The sequence below is a fragment of the Rhamphochromis longiceps genome, linkage group LG22 (genome assembly GCF_057381845.1).
Source record: "Rhamphochromis longiceps isolate RC_006_pf linkage group LG22, R_longiceps_female_GT1.1, whole genome shotgun sequence".
Taxonomy (NCBI): domain Eukaryota; kingdom Metazoa; phylum Chordata; class Actinopteri; order Cichliformes; family Cichlidae; genus Rhamphochromis; species Rhamphochromis longiceps.
In genome coordinates this window covers 22,531,885-22,553,681 of record NC_140577.1, presented here as the reverse complement: position 1 = coordinate 22,553,681, position 21,797 = coordinate 22,531,885, and the positions used below count along the sequence as shown (strand labels likewise).

Below are 21,797 nucleotides of genomic sequence, written 5' to 3'. Positions count from 1 at the left end.
TAAAGAACTTATCTTGGACTTCAGGAAGGGCAGAGCAGACCCGGCCCCACTTTACATTCACGGGAGCTGTGTGGAGAGGGTACACTCCATGAGGTTTCTGGGCGTGCAGATATCTGATGACCTCTCCTGGATTGCAAATACTACAGCGGTGGTTAAAAAGGCCCAGCAGCGTCTCCACTTTCTGAGAGTGCTCAGGAGGAACAACCTGGAGGAGAGGCTGCTGGTGACATTTTACAGAGCCACCATAGAGAGCATCCTAACGTACGGCATAACAACATGGTATGCAGGGTGCTCAGCTGCGGACAGGAAAGCACTGCAGAGGGTCATCAACACAGCCCAGAAGATCACTGGCTGCTCTCTGCCCAGCCTGGAGGTCACTGCAAACTCTCGGTACCTCAGCAGAGCTGGCAATATCATCAAGGACCACTCTCACCCCAGCAACAAACTGTTTGAACTATTACCGTCAGGCCGACGGTACAGGTCACATAAAACCAGGACAAACAGATTCAGGGATAGCTTCTTTCCCAGAGCTATCACCGTAGTAAATAAGCACAAAAACAATTGAACCTATTCCATACCATCACTGTCATTACATTATGCTGCTATTCATACTGTCATTATATTAATGCTGCTATCCTGTATATATTGTACATACTATTGTTTGAGTACTTACGATTGTGTTTTTGTACTTTTTATATTTTACATTTATATTTATTATTGAAACTTGCACCAAGGGAGTGGCACTCCAATTTCGTTGTACTCTATACAATGACAATAAAGGCTATTCTATTCTATTCTATTCTATTCTATTCTATTCTATTCTATTTGTTTTGGGTAGTTCTTTTTCCTCGTCTTTTGTTCTTTTTTATTTCTTCATGTCTCTTGCCCACATCCAGTAATCAGTGTCCCATGTTGTGTCTCCTTTAACTACATATGTAGTCCTGTCCCTGTGTTTTCTCCCTTCAGTTTCTCATGTTCAGCCCTGCGTGTTATGTCTGTTCAACCCCAGACCCAGTGTCAACTTCACATCTTAGTCTGAATCTCAGTGTGTGTATGTGTCACTTCCTGTTTCATTGTGATAGTTTCCTGTTGCAAGTGTGATGTTCAATTTTGCTTTCCCTGTCTCAGTAGCAGAGTTGGGCAAGTTACTTTGAAAAAGTAATTAATTATAGTTACTAGTTACTTCTTCAAAAAAGTAACTGAGTTAGTAACTGAGTTACAAGATTCTAAAAGTGATTAATTATTTCAAAGTAATTATTGTGTTACTTTTTAAAAAAATGTTTAACCCTCTGGGGTCCAGGGTATAATTGGTCATTTTTGACTACTTTTGATGTTTCCTCTACATTTCACCTTTAAAAACTGTTTACTTTGCCTTGTTTGGTATCATTCTTTTCAGCACAACCTCACGTGTCTGAATTTACAGTTATGTTTTCATTTTGGCATATTGTATTAATATGATTGATCTAAAATCAGACAAAAAACATAAAATCCTAGTAGTTATATTTTTACTGTAACAACCACAAACATGTTTATTGAATCATATTTCATAACTTTATCTGCAAATATAAATTGTCAATTTTTGTTATTTGCAGCCATTTACCTTTTACCCTTTTTTAAACAACCATTTCAAACTATTTGCATAACAATCAGCTGTTCTGTATTCAATAAGATGCCACACAAATTATTTGTGCCACTCCAAAAATTTCTGTCCACTATAAAGGAGAACATCACAGCCTGATACCTGCAGGTCTGACAGCAGCAGATGTATCACTCCTCCTGTTCTTTACCTGGAGACAGCAGTCGACTCATTGTTCGGACACACAACACAAAACTATCCACAACACTACAACATATTAACTACACACTCCAAACACGCTAAACGTCACAAATCTCTCACATCTCAAAACTCGTCTCTCTCTCTCTTTTTCCGCTGTCTCTCTCTCTCTCTCTCTCTCTCTCTCTCTCTCGCCATCACTCCTAAAACTTCCCCCTCTTCCTAAACAACCAAATGTCATGTTGCCAAATCGTTTTTGATTGGTTGACTTGGTGCATTTTTCCACCAACATGAAAGGGCAGTTTTTTCTTTTTATTTTTTTTGCTCATAAGCAGCGAGTGCTTGTTGGCGCTGTCCTTAGACAGTAAACGTGACGAAACTATTGAGGAAAAAACGCTGTGTATATATTGTTTATGATGACTTTGGTTTTACGTGGCCTATCAACACAATTTAAAAACTGGTATATATCACCTTGTTGGTTTGTCATCTTAAAGTGGTCATGTGTTTGGCTTACCATGACTATTTTATTCTTCCTCAGTCAAACAGCAGCACTCATGCGATTGTTTTGCCCCCTTAGCTCCAGGTGTTGTGCCAAAAAGTGATCGTCAGGCAGAAAGTGATTGCCGTCCGTGGGAGCGCGCGCAGCTGCTCAAAGCTGTAGCGCCCAGATTACTTACGTAGACAGCTACTTCTGTGCAACTGATATAAGATGCAGTAAGCTGAACACAGCTTCAACCGTCTGTTTGTTAAAAAATAGTAACGCGACCGCACTGCAATTTCTTGTTAGTAATGGTAATGGCGTTGTAAGGATAGAAATAGTAATTAGTTCGATTACTTGTTACTGAAAAAAGTAACGACGTTAGTAATGCCATTACTTGTAACGCCGTTGTTCCCATCACTGCTCAGTAGTTATGATCTAGTTCAGCTGTGTTCCCATGTGTCTTCACTTCCGTTAATCACCCTCTTCTGTATATATTGTCTGTGTCTCTCCCAGTTTGTTGCTGTGTTCTCCCTTATTGTAGTTGTAGTTTCCGTTTGTCCAACACTTTGGGTTGTAGTCAGTCTGTAGTCAGTCAGCTGGTTCATTCTGGTTTTGCTTTTTTTGTCAGCTGTGATTTTAAGTTGCTCTCTCTCTGTTGAGTCCTGCCTTCTGGGTCCACTCCCTGCCTCCCTCTCTCCCCTCACAACATGACACTATTTCTGTATTTTTTGTGCAATAAGCTCAGGCTTCAAGTTACTTTTGCATGTTTTTACCTTTGTTGCTACTATGCCAGCGAAGAAGACAGGAAAGGAGGTAGAGAGAACAGGAGGAATTACATCCAAGAATTGGTCTGGATCAGACATAAGGGTCTCTGTAGTGGCCTAGACATATGGCTCACCTACTCCACCAAATGAGCTAAACCAAGCAACAAGCTGAGACCTTTAGCCTTAATATATGGAATCAGGAACCAGGCCCTGATTGTTATTCATGCCTACTGGAGTGCCTACAGCACTGGAGCCCCCCAGGGGTGTGTTCTGAGCCCCCTGCTGTACTCTTTGTACACATATGACTGTGCCACTACCAGCTCCACCACCATCATCAAGTTTGCTGACGACACCGTCTTGGTGGGCCTGATCTCTGATAACAACGAGACGGCCTACCTGAAGGAGATTAGGAATCTGGAGAACTGGTGCCAGAGGAACAACCTCCTTCTAAACGTCAGTAAGACAAAGGAGCTGATAGTGGACTTCAGCACTAAGTAGGAGAGGAACTACCAGACCCCTGTCATCAACGAGTGCCCAGTGGAGAGAGTGGACAGCTTCAAATACCTCGGAGTTCACATCACGCAGGACCTGTCATGGTCCTGTCACATCAACACCGTGGTGAAAAAGGCCCGTCAGCGTCTCTACCACCTCAGACGCTTGAGAGACTTCCAACTGCCCTCCAAGGTGCTCAGGAACTTTTACTCGTGCACCATAGAGAGCATCCTGACGGGAAACATCTTAACCTGGTTCAGAAACAGCACCATGCAGGACAGACGAGCTCTACAGAGGGTTGTGCGGTCAGCTGAGCGCACCATCCGCTCCGAGCTCCCTGACCTGCACTCAATCTATATTTTATCTTATTCTTTCCCAGTTAAAGTTACCCTTCATTCTAATTTGTGTTGTACAGTTATTTCCTTTTTAACCTTAATTTATATTTTATTCCTTCTTAGTAAAATTTACCCTTTTTAATTTTTCATATTTATTTCCTATCTTATTCATAGCCTTTTCCTTTTTTGTTTTCTTTAGGTCACGAGCAGTTGTCCAAGCATTTCACTGCATATCGTACTGTGTATGACTGTGTACGTGACAAATAAAATTTGAATTTGAATTTGAATTTACTGGTTGAAGGCATTAACAGCACTCCAGGAGCACCTGGCAGCATAAATAGAAGGGCTACTAACAACAGGTACTCACCCAAACTGGTTAACATAGAGCAGAGGAATGATGATCATGAAGGATCCCCATAAGGGTATGATGTTGTCAAACTACTGACTGATTAACTGCGTAAGGTAAAGTCCAATTGGACACAGTGGAAATAGAAACTTGGCGACGTCTGTGTAACCTACAACCTATAAGACTGGCTCTATCAGATTCTAGGTATAACATCCGTGGTCTTTGTCTAAAGGACTGCATTCTTGGGAACCACTAAGATTTCCCAGAAGACCTAACCATAAAAAAAAAATACAAAGAAAAAATCACTGTAATTATATGTTGTACAAGTGGTACGCATGTATTTAAAGTTTGTGATGTAAAGGAAAGCACAGTGGGGCATGCACATTTATGTTGATTATATACTGTTAAGGTTCAAATATTGGGGAAGGAGAGTACAAACAACCATGATCCAGAACTTGGTCAGACAATTGATTTTAATGAAATACACGCGTGGGAAGACCAGCTCCGTTCGCAGACAGGGCTGATCTCCGACTTAATCAAAGCATAAACAGTTATTTTATACCATCAGGGCTTAAATTTAATGACGCCCCCTCAACGTCAGATCCATTTCATACATAGGTCAGATCAAAACCACAATGACTTTTAACACAGTTTGAAGAGAACATTGTCTTCGTCTTCATAGCAGATGTTTCCTGTCAAGCTTTCTGATTAGCGCTTCTTCAAAACTGCAGACAATGTTTTGCAGTGAGCGAGCACTTTTGCAAGCCCACAATTACAAGCAAACATGATATGTCACGACCTTACGTGGCCCTCTGTGTCACCTCTCACCTACTAACGCTCACAGTCAAACAGAGGCCACTGTCAACAATTTACTAAAGCTATAGCTGTAATATAAATTGAATAAATGTTTTAACCAACTGATACTACTTAAAACTCAATACAAGAATAGAAGAATATGAACATATAAAAGATAATAAAAATGACCTGATATAAGTGTTTTGTAAGCATGTATTGCAATTCCTTCTATGTTCTAGTTTCCCTCAGCATGTATCACCTGGACAGTCACTCCAGTGAAGCTTAAGTGCTGGTAAAATACTTTTGTTCATCACCACAATACTGTGCTTTAAGCCATGCAACATAGCTATGATATAGAAGATTATAGATGGAGAGACAAAGTACAGTTCCTTAGAAAACTTTGATTTGAAGTTGCGTCATTGTGGGCAGCATAGTGGCACAGTGGTTAGTGTGTGGAGTTTGCATCTTCTCCCCTTATTTGCGTGGGTTCTCCCTTTGTACTCCTGCTTCCTCTCACAGTCCAAAGACATACTTTTAGTGATCAACAGTGTTGGGTAAGTTACTTTAAATTAGTAACTTAGTTACATTACTAGTTACTTCTATCAAAAGGAACTCAGTTACTTCAAGTTACTCGTTACTTTCAGAGTAACTAGTTACTAGGGAAAGTAACTTTGGTTTTACTCAGAATTCTCTTGTTAATGTGTTGCTTCCGTAACTGGATACCCAGCCAGACTGCCAGTCTTCTAGCTTGCTTACTTGCCACAAGTGCACTGTGCCACCTACCAATAGAAAGGAAAAAAATAATGTGCACACTTCCGCGAGAGAAATCCCACGCCTGGACCGTCATTGACCGCCGCATGATTCTAGCCTGCTTTTTACATCCAACACAAAAACTGCAGTCGTGGTGCTTTCGATTGTACTCAGAACTCGGAAATTCTGCCTTCTGAATAGGAAGATGTAGGTAACACCAGACTGAAGATGAGCTGCTTACAGGGCTGGACTGGGACAAAAAAAAATTGTCCCAGGGAATTTGACTAGAGACCGGCCCACCATTATAGGAAAAATCATAAAGCCTTTGAATGAAAACAAACGCTGTTGTGACAGTGATGTACACTGTTCTGATGGTATATATGCATTAATCTATCAATCGTTTGTTGTAAGACTCGGATAATTATTTTTTTAAAAGCGAGAAATTTTAAATGAGAATAAGAAAGAAAAGTATTTCCTTGTGCCCACCTCTCCCTGTTAATGCCCTACCTGCCCCCCTGGCAACACTTTGCTAGACCCGCCCCTGCACAGTTACCAGCTGTCAGCTACATAAAAAAAGGATCCTGGCGTTATTTGTCTCTCAGAAACAGTTCATAACTTCCCTTCAACTCATTCATGTCACCTAAAAGGTGACATCATGACCAGCAGCTTTACAGCTGTGGCTCCAGCAAACATCAGCTGATAGCAAAAAGTAATATTAAATAAATTCTAACAACAGCTGATCAAGCTTAAACGTGCTGCTGTTGTTTAGCGCGACATCCGCTGGTTTCCTCTTTCTGGCGCAAAGTGGGCGATAAATAAACAAGAGAGAAAAGCCAATCAGCTGATCATTGATCAGTTTCATGATTGAAGTAGAAACAGGAGAGGGAGGGGCAGAGAATGAGAGGAGAAGAGGCAGCTGTGCAGCAAAGACAGAATAACTCCAGCTTTGTGTCTTTTTCATTGTAGCTGAAGTCCGGGACAAAATGTTCCTTTTCACCTCAATACGAAACCCGTAATATTTTCTCTGAATACGAGACGATTCTGTTTTTTACGGGACAGTAGGCAACTCTAATAATTAACCTTATGAACAAAATAAAGTTCAACACCCACCCAGCTGTATAGAAACTCCGTCATGCTAGCTAGCACGCAGTACGAAAAAGTCAGCATAACGAAAATAAACTCCACCTAAACTTGGTTCATATCTGACTCAGATAGACTGCAGGTCATAACTTCTTACCTGAAGTTCAGTTCACCTGACACTCGGACCGGCGGCCGCTTCGGGTCTCTCCTCTTGCCTCCCTTTTCCTTCATCCACCTGCTGGCTTCCACCACTTACTAATGTTATTGAATCTGTGGAAGCTCCGCAATAGCCACCACACGAAGTAACGAATAACGAGCCTATTCAAATCCCAGTAACGAGTAACGCGTTCCTGGTTTTGGCATAACTAGTCACCGTGCTCGTTACCACAATAATAACGTAGTTACTGTAACGCGTTACTTAATAACGCGTTAGTCCCAACACTGGTGATCAATCCAGAGAATGGATTAATTTAACATTGTTAATATGCCTCTAAACTAGTTCTAGAAAATATCAACATTAAAATGATGCAAATGAATAAGATAATGGAAAAATAAGAAATCATATCCCATGCACATCAACCCTTGCAAAAGTCAGTCCAAGGTTTGCACACCTGGATTTCAATAAGGAGATATCATTTGGAAGAACTGAGCAATAATTATTTTGATTGAGAAATTAAACTATTTAGCTTTTAGACTCCCACTGACTCTTCAGGGGAGAACGGAATCCCTACAGTGATAGGATTTCTCCCCGAGTCTAGCAGCTGGAGGTGGTGACAATCCAACACTAAGGCTTGGCTTGAGCTCAGGGTGACTCAGGTGAGGTGGAGATAGGGGAGGAAGTTTTTTGTTAAATGAATGAGAGTGTGAAAGGGGAAAATAACTCAAGAACATGGAGATTTAAAGTACGCAGAATGGAAGCTGATTGGCTCAAAGAAGGTGGGCAAGAAAATGGTTGGACTAGTGATGTAAAGGAAAAAACTAGCAGCTGAACTTATACTTTTGCAAGATCTTTATTTGGTCAGTTTAAACGATTATTAGTGGCAGATCCTCTCAAACTTTCCCAGACTGAATGGTGTCCCTAGCTTGCCATTTTCAAGTATATTGACAGATGGATTGTGGAGCTTAGTCTGAGCTTCATCGTTGAGTCCATCAAACATGGTAAAGTCTTGATTATACTCTGCTGGGGACACAATTATAGACAGTAAACACTATAGCCGATGAGTGTTCTTTGTTATACTCCTTTAAAATTTGCTTGAAGTCCATCACCTGCTTGCACAGTTGGTGTATTGTAATGTAAAGTCCCACCAAATGACTCTGCATCGTCAAAAAACATGGCAGGCATACAGATGTCCCCACAGTCTGATGCCAGAATTTACATTTCCAAAGGGACCCTAGTGGACTTGTTGAAGGGAAGGAATGAAGGCTTGAGAGACTTGTCCTAAACTCCCTCCTGTATTTGGCTGCATTCATCATTCCTTAAGCCTTGACTAGTGTTTCTGTCCATATGGATGAGAAGCAGTGCCACCATACTTCACTGCAGGAATGCTATTAACCAGCCAATGATTAGTTTGCCAGCTCAATGTGTTCTCCTCCCTGTGTGTCAAATGGGGCTCTTTTGTCAAAAGCCACTGGTGTTCAAGATGTATCCAAGGTTTCCTTAAGTAATAGTATCTGGTTGTGGCAATATTAGATGCTAACTCAAGAGTGCTGTTAGAAAAGATCATTATGTTGTAGAACACCTTTCTGACCGAGGACCTTCAGGTTACTTAGCCAGCTCCAGGAGGGGTGCTTGTGTTTCTGTACTCCTTTCATTTCTTCCATTTCTGAATACTTTAGAAACGGTTTTATACGATTGCCCTGACCTATTTTTCCAAGAGAGTTCCCTGGATTTCATCAGTTGGTTTCTTTTCTGACATACAGTTGGAACTGAGGTACCTTATTAAATAATGTTTTGGGCACATGTCATGGATAATAATGTGATCACATGTGAAAGTGCAACAAAAAACCGTCTGAATGAGATTATTAGACATGTTTTAGACTGAGGGCTATTTAAATGCCTATTACAGTTTTTCTCAGTTGCTTTGGTGCATTTCTCACGACAGAATTGATCTCTGCACCACTACTAAGGCTCTTCTCAAAACAATTAGTGCAAACTGCAAAACATGGTGGATAACTTGCAAAAGTGAGTCACTTCATCAAAAAGAAAAGTCAGTTGTTCAAAATAAGTAGTCAATGCTTCAAAAGCAAGTCCCTTAATCAAAACAGATAATATATTCATCAAAAGCAAGTACTTATATCAATCAAAGTGCCAGGGCTGTCACAATTACAAGTCATTACACCAGCACCTTTGGTCACAAAATCAAATGGTTTGAACATGTTCTCATTGTGACGGATTTCTTTGTAGGTGCTTCCCAATGACATGTCAAGTCTGGACAGCATGCATGGCATGTTGAAAACCATAAATTGTAAAGGAAAATCAAGACACTTCATATGCACTCTTGATAATATTTAATTGAAACTGTTCACAGCATTGTATCTACTCTGGTCGAAAGAATCCACGCTTCGTACTGATGTCCACAATTCTTTTATTCCTCTCAAAATCATGGAGCACCGTGAAAACTAGAAACAAGTAAAATAATATCAATAGCACATATGATATTCATCTCAGCCACTTATTTCCTTTCACAAAGTGCACAAGTGTTAAACAAATAACAGCATAATGATTTTTACCGTGTACGCCTTGTAAAACCAGCAGTAGAAAAGTTGTACATTCCGAAAAGTCCGCCGTGTTACCGTTCTGTCTTGTCTCTCCCGCGCACAACTTCTGGTTCCCGCAACTCACAGGAAGTGACTACTTCACAATAATATTTTAACAGAAACATTTCTTATAAGAAGGATATATCACTGGATTCATAGATTATCTTTCCTACTGCAAATGTACACAAGCATGAGAAGCAAATAAAGAAAACAAATAGAAAACAATAACGATCTCAGATTCACTTTGGTGTTGTCATGGCAACCCACACAAACATTTCAGCGTCAGCTACAAGCATTGTGCAACTGGGGAAATACAGTAAATCAAACATTTTACAGCAAACATAAACTCACTTAGACAGTAAACCTTACTGCAGTAGTTATGAAACAAAAAAACCCCTGAAAAACAGACACTGCTGCATATCAATCATTGATATCTAGACGCTCCCGTCTGTCTGCCCACAAATTTGCATCAACATCACAGCGAATGTCAGCTCTATCGATGCATCGGGGAAAGTATCTTCTGGAGTGTCGAATCCACCCTCTGCAGGACTCTGCTGTGATGTCATCACAAGCTGCATCCATAGCTGCTAGCAGGGTCATTTGGGTATGTGGATGCCTGTCATATACCTTCCACCACCAGGGAGAGAAAAACTCCTCAATTGGATTTAGGAATGGACTGTAAGGAGGAAGAAACTCCATAAGCATCCTGTCGTGTGCTGCAAACCACTGCCTGACTACAGCAGAGTGATGGAAGCTAACATTATCCCAAACCACTACATACATTGTCCGATTGTCACCAGGATCATCCCTTTCATTTTGTGGGATTAGGTCCCTATAAAGAGCGTCCAGAAAAGCCAACAGGTGTTGTGTATTGTATGCACCAATACGAGGAATATGGGTGTGAACGCCATTTTCTGAGATTGCTGCACACATTGTAATATTTCCTCCTCGTTGGCCTGGGACATCAATGGTGGCTCTTTCTTCAATGTGATTTCGTCCACGCCGTCTGCCTTTTGCGAGATTGAATCCCGCTTCGTCAAGATATACAGGGAGTGCAGAATTATTAGGCAAGTTGTATTTTTGAGGAATAATTTTATTATTGAACAACAACCATGTTCTCAGTGAACCCAAAAAACTCACTTATATCAAAGCTGAATATTTTTGGAAGTAGTTTTTAGTTTGTTTTTAGTTTTAGCTATTTTAGGGGGATATCTGTGTGTGCAGGTGACTATTACTGTGCATAATTATTAGGCAACTTAACAAAAAACAAATATATACCCATTTCAATTATTTATTTTTACCAGTGAAACCAATATAACATCTCCACATTCACAAATATACATTTCTGACATTCAAAAACAAAACAAAAACAAATCAGCGACCAATATAGCCACCTTTCTTTGCAAGGACACTCAAAAGCCTGCCATCCATGGATTCTGTCAGTGTTTTGATCTGTTCACCATCAACATTGCATGCAGCAGCAACCACAGCCTCCCAGACACTGTTCAGAGAGGTGTACTGTTTTCCCTCCTTGTAAATCTCACATTTGATGATGGACCACAGGTTCTCAATGGGGTTCAGATCAGGTGAACAAGGAGGCCATGTCATTAGTTTTTCTCTTTTTTATACCCTTTCTTGCCAGCCACGCTGTGGAGTACTTGGACGCGTGTGATGGAGCATTGTCCTGCATGAAAATCATGTTTTTCTTGAAGGATGCAGACTTCTTCCTGTACCACTGCTTGAAGAAGGTGTCTTCCAGAAACTGGCAGTAGGACTGGGAGTTGAGCTTGACTCCATCCTCAACCCGAAAAGGCCCCACAAGCTCATCTTTGATGATACCAGCCCAAACCAGTACTCCACCTTGCTGGCGTCTGAGTCAGACTGGAGCTCTCTGCCCTTTACCAATCCAGCCACTGGCCCATCCATCTGGCCCATCAAGACTCACTCTCATTTCATCAGTCCATAAAACCTTAGAAAAACCAGTCTTGAGATATTTCTTGGCCCAGTCTTGACGTTTCAGCTTGTGTGTCTTGTTCAGTGGTGGTCGTCTTTCAGCCTTTCTTACCTTGGCCATGTCTCTGAGTATTGCACACCTTGTGCTTTTGGGCACTCCAGTGATGTTGCAGCTCTGAAATATGGCCAAACTGGTGGCAAGTGGCATCTTGGCAGCTGCACGCTTGACTTTTCTCAGTTCATGGGCAGTTATTTTGCACCTTGGTTTTTCCACACGCTTCTTGCAACCCTGTTGACTATTTTGAATGAAACGCTTGATTGGTCGATGATCACGCTTCAGAAGCTTTGCAATTTTGAGACTGCTGCATCCCTCTGCAAGATATCTCACTATTTTTGACTTTTCTGAGCCTGTCAAGTCCTTCTTTTGACCCATTTTGCCAAAGGAAAGGAAGTTGCCTAATAATTATGCACACCTGATATAGGGTGTTGATGTCATTAGACCACACCCCTTCTCATTACAGAGATGCACATCACCTAATATGCTTAATTGGTAGTAGGCTTTCGAGCCTATACAGCTTGGAGTAAGACAACATGCATGAAGAGGATGATGTGGACAAAATACTCATTTGCCTAATAATTCTGCACTCCCTGTACAAACGTGTGCAGGGGTTCCCTGGCCTCCAATTCCAGGATACGCTATACAAAGGATGAGAATACAGAAGTCTGTAATGGTGCATTTGACACAACAGATTGTACAGTTTGAATTGTAAATAGGATTACAGTAACATGCATAAATGTAAGTGCAGTACATGGCCTAAACTTTTACAGTAAACAGAGGTACATATGCAAACATGTTTTACCTGTACATACTGGTGACGGAGCTCCTTCACTCGATCACTGTTCCGTTCAAATGGTACTTTGTACAATTGCTTCATGGACACTTCATTCCGTCTGAGGACTCTGTCTATGGTGGAAGTTGATATTGACTGAATATTTCCGAAGATGGTGTCATCTTCTACGACAGTTCTTTGTATTTTTCTCAGTCTCAAAGCGTTGTTTGCAGCCACCATTGCACAAATTCTTTCCTCTTGCTGCGGAGTCAAAAGTGGACCTCTTCCACCTCTTCTAGGTTGTCTGGCAGTCCTTTTTGAGATGCAAATGAAAAAACACAAACATAAATAAGCGCAAACATGCTTACAGTAATTGTTACAGGACTATCCTTCAAAACTCCTTTCTTTACAGCATTACTGTATTGTACCACAGCACACTATGCCACACCTAGGCCAAGTCTGCGCTTCAGTTACAGTACGTCTATATGTAAAGATCTATAAGGTCATGTCCTAATGCAAGTCTCCTGTATGACTATAAAAGTGCAGAGCAAATTAGTTTGTGCTGAATAACTACATTACAGTATGCTCACCTGTTTTCCCAACGAAATGTCTGAATAATAGAACTTACAGTAGTTCTCCCAAAATTTGGCTGCACCCTTCGACCAGCCTCGGCTATTGTGAGGTCATGGTTTATCACATGATCCACAAGTGTTGCCCTGATTTCGTCAGGAACGTGTCTATGTGGTTGGCCTCTTCTTACCTGGTTTTGTCCTCGTCCTCCACCGATCCTCACCCCCTGCTATCAGGATAAACATGCTCCATCATATGATAAAGATGATCACACAGAACAATTTTATACTGAGAGACAAGTTGTTCCAAAATATGCTGGAAAAATAACCCTGCAGCAAAACAGAGTAACAAGTCCCCTCACTGTATCAAGGGTTGTGATTATACCTTTGGTTTGTCAGCTCTCTGTAAGTTTCTTGTCTTTTTTGTGTTCACACATTGCAAAAAACTTAGAAAATGACATTTCCCTCTTCAATAATATGGTGGTCAGAGGAGACTGAATGGCATTTTGACAGCATAGACTAAAGTTTCACCATAGTGAACACAGACAAGATTGACTGACATCTCAGTGTTATTTTCTTTTGTGTGTGTTGAGTCCGAGGCTGTCTGCCTTGGGGAATAAGTGACTTTGTGTCCTGTTGCTGCATTTCTGACATGGGTGATGAAGAAAGCTGGTGGGAGTTCAGCCATTTCCTGTCTTTACCAGTAGGCCAGGCATGGATGCTATAGGTTTGTGGTGCATTTAGAAGAATAAGCAGTGAATTAGAGAGTAAAGGGACAAAGAGAGGTGCTAGGATGTGTGTGTGCGTGTGTCTTTGTATGGGGCCTGGTAAGGGAATATATTACAGTACAGTGAGTACAGTTAACGTAAAGGATTTAATAGCAAGGAAAAGAAAACAGACATACAGAAACCAAAATGTATATATGTCCATACGCATGGACTCAATGGACTACACACAACTGTCCAAACACATGCACTTAAAGTATATTACTTCTGTAACAATAGGGACTGTGATGTTTAACTGAGAAGGGCTACTAAAAAGTATTTTCTACTTTATAGATGAGTCCCAGAGTCCTTAAAAGCAGCTCAGGTACACATTATGAATCACATCAGAAAAAAGCAATCTCTGACTTTTTGCTGAATGTGAAATTTAGATTATGGATGCATAGAAAATCTGGGAGCACAGACAAATAAATAACTTAATAAATAGCTTGCAGCATTTCAATGAAAAATTTAGAAGACTTCCAGCAGATTGAAATAGTGAGTTTAGCATATGCAAGATGCACAATACTAAATGCTCAGTTTCAGACAGAATTTTTACTCTTTACTCACGGATCTGTATGCGGTCAAAGACAATGGCTATATGACTGTACTGTTATCGCTACGTGTTGGATACACTGTGTATGTTAACGCAGGTCAACAGCAAGCCAAACTCAATTTTCATGAGCCAGGAAACTGAGCGTCTTGCTCCTTTATTACAGTCTTCTCGACGGCTTACAATCTTTTACAACTGTAGCTTGAATAGCTCGATGAAAGTGCTGAGTGAAACTAAAAAATAAACCAGAAAATAAAATATCCTTTAGCTCTTTGACATTGTGAAATAAATGCACAAAAGAAATAGTTAGTGACAGAAAACATGTATCAAAGTTAGTCTTAGCTGCTAAGTAATGATAAACAATAGTTTTAACAATCCTCTGATATGCAAATTAGATCGCTAGCATCATTGCTATGTTAATAGACCATGCTCTAAGCAAAATCCGCTTCTGGGATAAGGCTAATTCCTGGCACAAACACATTCACAAAACGATCTCTAAATCAGCTCTTATAAACATATAAAACAACCAGAACATGTAATAAACTTACAGCCATTGCTTTCGATGGTGTATATAAAGATTCAGGCCACAGGAGATGAAGTTTAAACACAGATAGGCAGGTTTTCTGTACAATGCTTTTCCCGACTGAGTGCAGCGTCTGCTTCCCACAATGCATTGCGAACACAGATTACTCCTTCAAAATAAGATACAGAAAAACTAATGCTGACTGTATAGAACATATTTTTAACTAAATGACTCTCTTTTTTAACATAAATTACCACAGATGAAATATGACATTTTATCACTAAATTATTATGAACCATTTTTTTTTAAATCTTTTACTTGGGACAGAACACTCCCCGCCTGGCATTACTGATGCCACTACTACTTTTTATCAGTCACTTCCTTTTCTAAGAGCACAACAACATCCGAAATGGGACGCAGGTAAGTCTTTGAGACTCCCTGGGAAGATGTCCTCACTTCGACCTTTCTGACCTTCCCATCACTGCTTGGAAAGGTGGCTGTGATGATAGCCATTGTCCATTCGTTTCTGGGTGCTTGATTTTGTTTCAACAACACAATGTCGCCTGACTGAAGATTGCGGTGTGTTCCATGCCACTTGCGCCTTGATTGGAGGGTGTTGAGATATTCGTTTCTCCAGCGACTCCAGAAACCATTGGCGAGTGCTTGCACTTGTTTCCATTGGTTCTTGAGCAAGTCTTATCCACAAAAGTCTCCTGGTGGAGAAAGAACGCCCTGCTTTTGGGTCAGTATCATTGCAGGACAGAGTATGAATGGTGAGGAAGGGTCAGTCGAAATAGGGACCAAGGGCCTTGCATTGATTATAGACGATACCTCAGCCATTAGGGTACAAAGCACCTCATGTGTGAGACGGGTGTGTTTGTTCTGCAAGAGCATAGAATCCAATATTCGGCGAGTTACCCCAATCATCCTTTCCCAGACGCCCCCCATGTGAGAAGCATGTGGGGGGTTGAACTCCCATGTGCAACCGTTGGCATGAAGATGGTTGATAATGTCGGGAGGGTTCTTGTTTGGTTGTGCCATGCCAAGCTCCACGCTTGCTGCGATGAAGTTGGTGCCCCTGTCTGACCGCAGTTGTTTGGCTGGGCCTCTTATTGCAAAGAATCTGCGTATTGCATTTATGCAGCTGCAAGTGTCCATAGATTCAATGACTTCGATGTGTACACCTCTTGTAGTCATACACGTAAAAAGTATCGCCCACCTCTTACTTTGTGCTGCGCCACCTCGTGTGCGTCGAGTAACCACTGACCATGGGCCAAACACGTCCAACCCAACATACGAAAATGGAGGGCATGTTTCAAGTCTTTCAGGCGGGAGATCTGCCATTTTTTGAGTCTCTAGTTTCCCCCTGAGTTTCTTGCATGTTACGCAACGGTGGATAATGGATGAGACCAGTCTTTTGCAGCCTACAATCCACAGTCCAGCTTGCCTAACTGCACTCTCTGTGAACTGCCTTCCTTGATGCACAACCTTAGCATGATAGTGCAGGACAAGCAACTTTGACACATGATGCTTGCTTGGCAGAATTTTTGGATTCTTTAACGATGGGTCCAATGAAGCATGTTTGAGGCGACCTCCAACTTTGATGAGGTCTTCACCCATGAATGGGTCGAGGGCTACAATGGGGCTAGAGGCGTGGATGGTTTGATTGGCTTGTAGAGCAGCGTACTCATCAGGAAAAGCGTCCCTTTGAACAGACTGGAGAATGAGGTTACTGGCCGCATCCATCTCCTCTGGAGTGCGTGGTTCTCTGCATTTATGCCAGCCCCTGCATGAATGATTTGACGAGTTGCTTGATGAGTGAGAACGAGCTTGGTGAATTAAGAAGGCAATGGCACGTACCAGTGAGGTCCAGCTTGAAAAGCGTTGGAAGCGTTCTGGTGTGAATCCGCTCTTCTGAATCTGAGTAACAAAGGTACTAACTTGTCGGATTTCAGCATCCACTTCAGGTTCAATCAGCTCAAACGATTCATTCGTCTCTGGTTCATGTAGTTTGTAAAGGAAGTCTGGTCCCTTAAACCACATAGTGTCCATGAGCTGCGATGCAGGTACTGACCTGGTTGCTAGATCAGCTGGGTTTTGCTCTGATGTAACATAATGCCACTGTTCAGGGGATGTGGACTGGCGTATACGATGAACTCGATTATGTACGTAGACATAAAAGCGCTTTGAATCGTTGCAAATGTACCCAAGAACCACCCTGCTGTCACAGTAGAATTTTACAGTGTTTGGTTTATGATCAAGTTCATCCAGAATGAGCTCCGCCATCTCCACCGCTAGAACTGCTCCACAAAGCTCAAGACGAGGTATTGTCGGTTCTGGTTGGGGTGAAAGTTTTGCTTTGCCAAGCACAAATCCGACTTCACATTGTCCCTCTGCATTGACTGTTTTCAAATATGCTACTGCTGCAATAGCCCAGCTTGAGGCATCACTGAAGACACACAGTTCAGTGTAAGTGGACATGGAAAGGGAGGCTGGTACATAGCAGCGCGGCACTCTTAGGCGGCTCAAATCTTGGAGGGACATTTTCCACGTTTCCCATGCGTCCATCTCCTCTTGGGGGAGAGAAGCATCCCAATCTTGGACTCCATTTGACATTTTGCGTAACAAGAGTCTGCCTTTGATTGTCACTGGCGATGCTAGTCCCAAGGGGTCGAAGATGCTATTAATCACTGAGAGAACCCCGCGGCGGGTATAGGGTTTGTCATTGACGGCTACCTTGAAGGTAAATGAATCAGTGTTAATGTCCCAGCACATTCCTAGACTTCTCTGGGCCGGTAAAGCATCGTCGCCGAGACTCAAGTCTTTAATACCGGAGGCCAAATCCTCTGGCTTGAATGCTTGCATGACTGAGACACTATTTGAGGCGATTTTGTGGAGCTTGAGGTTAGACTCAGCTAAGGATGCACATGTGCGCCTGAGCAGATCGATGGCTGCAGACTCTGTGGGAACCGAAATCAGCCCGTCATCAACGTAGAAGTGTCTCTCGACAAAGTGTCTTGTGTCTGCTCCAAACTTTGCCTCACCTTCCTGGATGGCTCTTCGAAGGCAATAGATGGCTACCGCTGGTGACGGACTATTACCAAAAACATGTACCCGCATGCGGTACTCCTGCACCTCTTTTGACAAGTCATTGTCCTTGTGCCACAGGAACCTCAAATAATCTCTGTGGTCTGGTCTAACCAGGAACCCGTAAAACATCTGCTGAATGTCAGCAGTGGTTGCAATGAGCTCTTTCCTAAACCGAATCAAGACACCAAGGAGGGTGTTATTGAGATCAGGGCCCGTTAATAACACTGAATTGAGTGACACACCAGACTGCTCGGCACTAGAGTCAAAGACCACCCGTATCTGACCGGGCTTCTGGGGGTGATATACGCCGAAAATAGGCAGGTACCAGCACTCAGTGTTATCATCAATGGGTGGAGCAATCTCTGCGTGGTTGTTTTTAAACAGCTTGTCCATAAATTCTGAGAACTGCTCTTTCATTTGAGGGTTTTTGGTGAAGTTGCGTCTCAGTGAGTTGAGTCTAGACAGCGCTTGGTCTCTGTTATTTGGAAGTGGCAAGCGAGGGGACTTGAATGGTAAAGGAGCAATCCAGTTATTGTTTCCATCTTGGTGGACTTCCTTTTCCATTATCTTAAGGAAGGTCTCGTCCTCAAAGGACAGGGCATGCTGGTTGTCATACTATGTGCGCTCAAAAACTTTCTCTCCAAGCTTTTCTTCTGCTGCATTGGGTTTCGAACTGCGTTTTAAGAAGCTACTCTTGTGCTCCCCGCCATAGCATGGTTTTTCTTTGATCTTCATGCTGTTAGGACAAGGAGTGAGGAGAGATGGACGTCCGTTGGAGAGCACGTGGGTTTTATAGGCATTGACCGTTGGCCTGTGAGCATTGAGGCATACTTCCCCCACGATTACCCAGCCTAGGTCTAGGCGCTGAGCAAAGGGAGCATTGTGGGGTCCGTTGACTTGTTGTCGTGCCTTGTGGACTTGTATGATGTCTCTGCCCAGTAGAACTGCAATCTGGGCAGCTGGGTCGTGCTTAGGTATCAGAGGAGCCAGATGTTTCAAGTGGGCATGGGCAAGAGCGACTTCAGGTGTAGGTATTTCATCTCTGTTAAATACTATCTCATCACATTCAATGAGAGGAGGAAGGTCTAGACGTGGGCCTTCACCTACAGGCTCAACTTGGAACCCCACTGCTTTCCTGCCGAGCATTTGAGTTAGACCAGCACACGTTCTCATATGGTATGTCAGAGGGCTATCCTTGATTCCAAATAGCTCGAAGAATTCAGGACGCGCCAGCGAGCAATTGCTCTGATCATCAAGAATGGCGTACATCTTAACAGACCGTTCTGGTTGACCTTTAGGGAAAACTTGAACTAGACATACCTTGGAGCAGGAACGCGGAGGACAGCCTTCACCGCAGATCTCAGTGCATCGTGACGTTACCTTGGGTAGAGTGTTGTCTTGAGGCTGAGGCTCTGGTTCAGGTGCATTTTCCGGCTGGGGTTTTTGACCCGTGTCAGGGTGCATGGCAGAGCAATGTCTTTCACTTTGGCACTCCTCACACTTGACCTTCAGGTCGCAGTCCTTTATTGTGTGCATGGGAGAACAACAGCGAAAACATCGTTTGTGTTCTTTGAGTATGTTTCGTCTTTCTTGTAGTGGTTTGATCCGGAAAGCTCTACATTTGGCTAGAGGATGCGTTTTCTTGTGGACTGGACAATAACGTGTTAGATCATCCTCTCTGATACTAGCAGAAGCACTTGTATCAACCTCTGTTCTGTTTACAGTTAGAGGTGATTTGTAGCTAGTTTGTTTGAATGGTGGTCTCTCACCTTTGTTGAGGGGTTGACTGCTGCATGACACAAAACTTGGATCGTTTCTCGCTTTTGCCTCCTCTTGGACAAACTTTACAAAGTATGAGAATGGAGGGAACGTCACATTATATTTTTGTTTGTATTTTGAACCAGTGTGGAGCCATTTATCTTGTAAGCCTGGAGGCAGCTTTTCCACTATGGGCTTAACCCCACGTGGTGTGTCAAGGTAAGCGAGGCCTGGGAGGTAGGCTTCGTCTTTAGCAACCTGCAGCTCTAGGAGCAAATCTCCTAGTTCCCTAAGTTTAACATTGTCTCTGTTTGTAAGGCGAGGAAAACTGTCCAGTTTTTTAAACAGGGCATTCTCTACTACTTCGGGTGTAGCATAACACTCCTCCAGCCTATCCCATGACAACTGGAAGGCAGCTTTGGGGTTAGTGGTATAAACAGCCCTGATTCTTTTAACATGCTCTGAGGACTCTTTACCGAGCCACTTGACTAGGAGATCTAACTGCTGGCTGTATGTAAGATCAATGCCTCCAGTTGCATTTAAGAATGAAGACTGCCATGCTCTAAAATTTTCAGGGGTGTCATCAAACTTAAAGAGCCCTGTTGTGATTAACTCTCTGCGTGCAAGGAACCTAGCAAAGTCAGCCATAGGTGCATCACTATTGTGAGGAGCATGGTGACTGTTCGGCTCGACATACTCTCTTGGTGGGTCAAAAGTTTCCTCCTCTACGTACATTTTTGAGAGTACAGGTGGAGAGGAGGTTGGTTTCCTTGGAGTGAATGATGGCGCCTTTGCTGTCAGTTTGACTTGAGGTGTTCCTTCTTCAGCCGGATGTGACTTTAGCTGGGTTTGATGTTGCACGTACTCCATAGTTCTCTGTCTGATAACTTGTGGTGGGACTGAACTTTTTAAACTTTCTCCTTTTTCTTGTTCAACAGCTGCGGCAGCTTCTAGAACCTCTGCTTTTGCCGTAGCAGCTGCAGCTTTTTTCTCTATCTCTAACATCTGTAAATCCATTTCCAGATTTGCTTGCTGCTTTTTAATTTCCAATTGTCTCTTACTGTACAAGGCTTTGGCGTTTGTAGCTTCAGCAGACGCTCTTGCAAAGATGGCTGCTTCCAATACACTGGACCTTGAGGACAACTTGGAAGATGAGCGCTTGGAGCCAGAGTGTTTGGATCGGGAGCTAGCCTCTGATGGTGCTTTGTCTCCTGAGTTAGCCATTTCTTCTGCCTTCGCCCCGTGGGCATCCATCGCTGTGGCATAAACTTTATCTTCCACCAACTGCTGACGTGGCTTTTCACTGTACTGTTATCGCTACGTGTTGGATACACTGTGTATGTTAACGCAGGTCAACAGCAAGCCAAACTCAATTTTCATGAGCCAGGAAACTGAGCGTCTTGCTCCTTTATTACAGTCTTCTCGACGGCTTACAATCTTTTACAACTGTAGCTTGAATAGCTCGATGAAAGTGCTGAGTGAAACTAAAAAATAAACCAGAAAATAAAATATCCTTTAGCTCTTTGACATTGTGAAATAAATGCACAAAAGAAATAGTTAGTGACAGAAAACATGTATCAAAGTTAGTCTTAGCTGCTAAGTAATGATAAACAATAGTTTTAACAATCCTCTGATATGCAAATTAGATCGCTAGCATCATTGCTATGTTAATAGACCATGCTCTAAGCAAAATCCGCTTCTGGGATAAGGCTAATTCCTGGCACAAACACATTCACAAAACGATCTCTAAATCAGCTCTTATAAACATATAAAACAACCAGAACATGTAATAAACTTACAGCCATTGCTTTCGATGGTGTATATAAAGATTCAGGCCACAGGAGATGAAGTTTAAACACAGATAGGCAGGTTTTCTGTACAATGCTTTTCCCGACTGACTGCAGCGTCTGCTTCCCACAATGCATTGCGAACACAGATTACTCCTTCAAAATAAGATACAGAAAAACTAATGCTGACTGTATAGAACATATTTTTAACTAAATGACTCTCTTTTTTAACATAAATTACCACAGATGAAATATGACATTTTATCACTAAATTATTATGAACCATTTTTTTTTTAAATCTTTTACTTGGGACAGAACAATGACTGATATATATGTGACCATGATGGGTCCACCTTAAAAGACAAATGTTCATGTCTTTCTCCAAGCAACTGTGGTTTG

General features: G+C 42.2%; 1 protein-coding gene across 1 annotated transcript; it reads right to left on the bottom strand.

The window, feature by feature from the left end:
- Positions 1-18,468: 18,468 nt before the first annotated feature.
- LOC146644088 (uncharacterized) lies at positions 18,469-21,544 on the bottom strand. The gene is made up of 2 exons (XM_085395406.1): positions 21,411-21,544; positions 18,469-21,095 (listed from the first exon to the last, which is right to left on the bottom strand). Exon 2 carries the CDS (start codon positions 20,863-20,865, stop codon positions 18,469-18,471), a length of 2,397 nt encoding a protein of 798 aa, XP_085251532.1. The 5' UTR covers positions 20,866-21,095; positions 21,411-21,544.
- Positions 21,545-21,797: the final 253 nt, after the last annotated feature.

Coding starts and splice junctions, on each gene's coding strand:
- LOC146644088 (XM_085395406.1), bottom strand. CDS start 20,865: ATGGATGCCCACGGGGCGAAGGCAGAAGAAATGGCTAACTCAGGAGAC.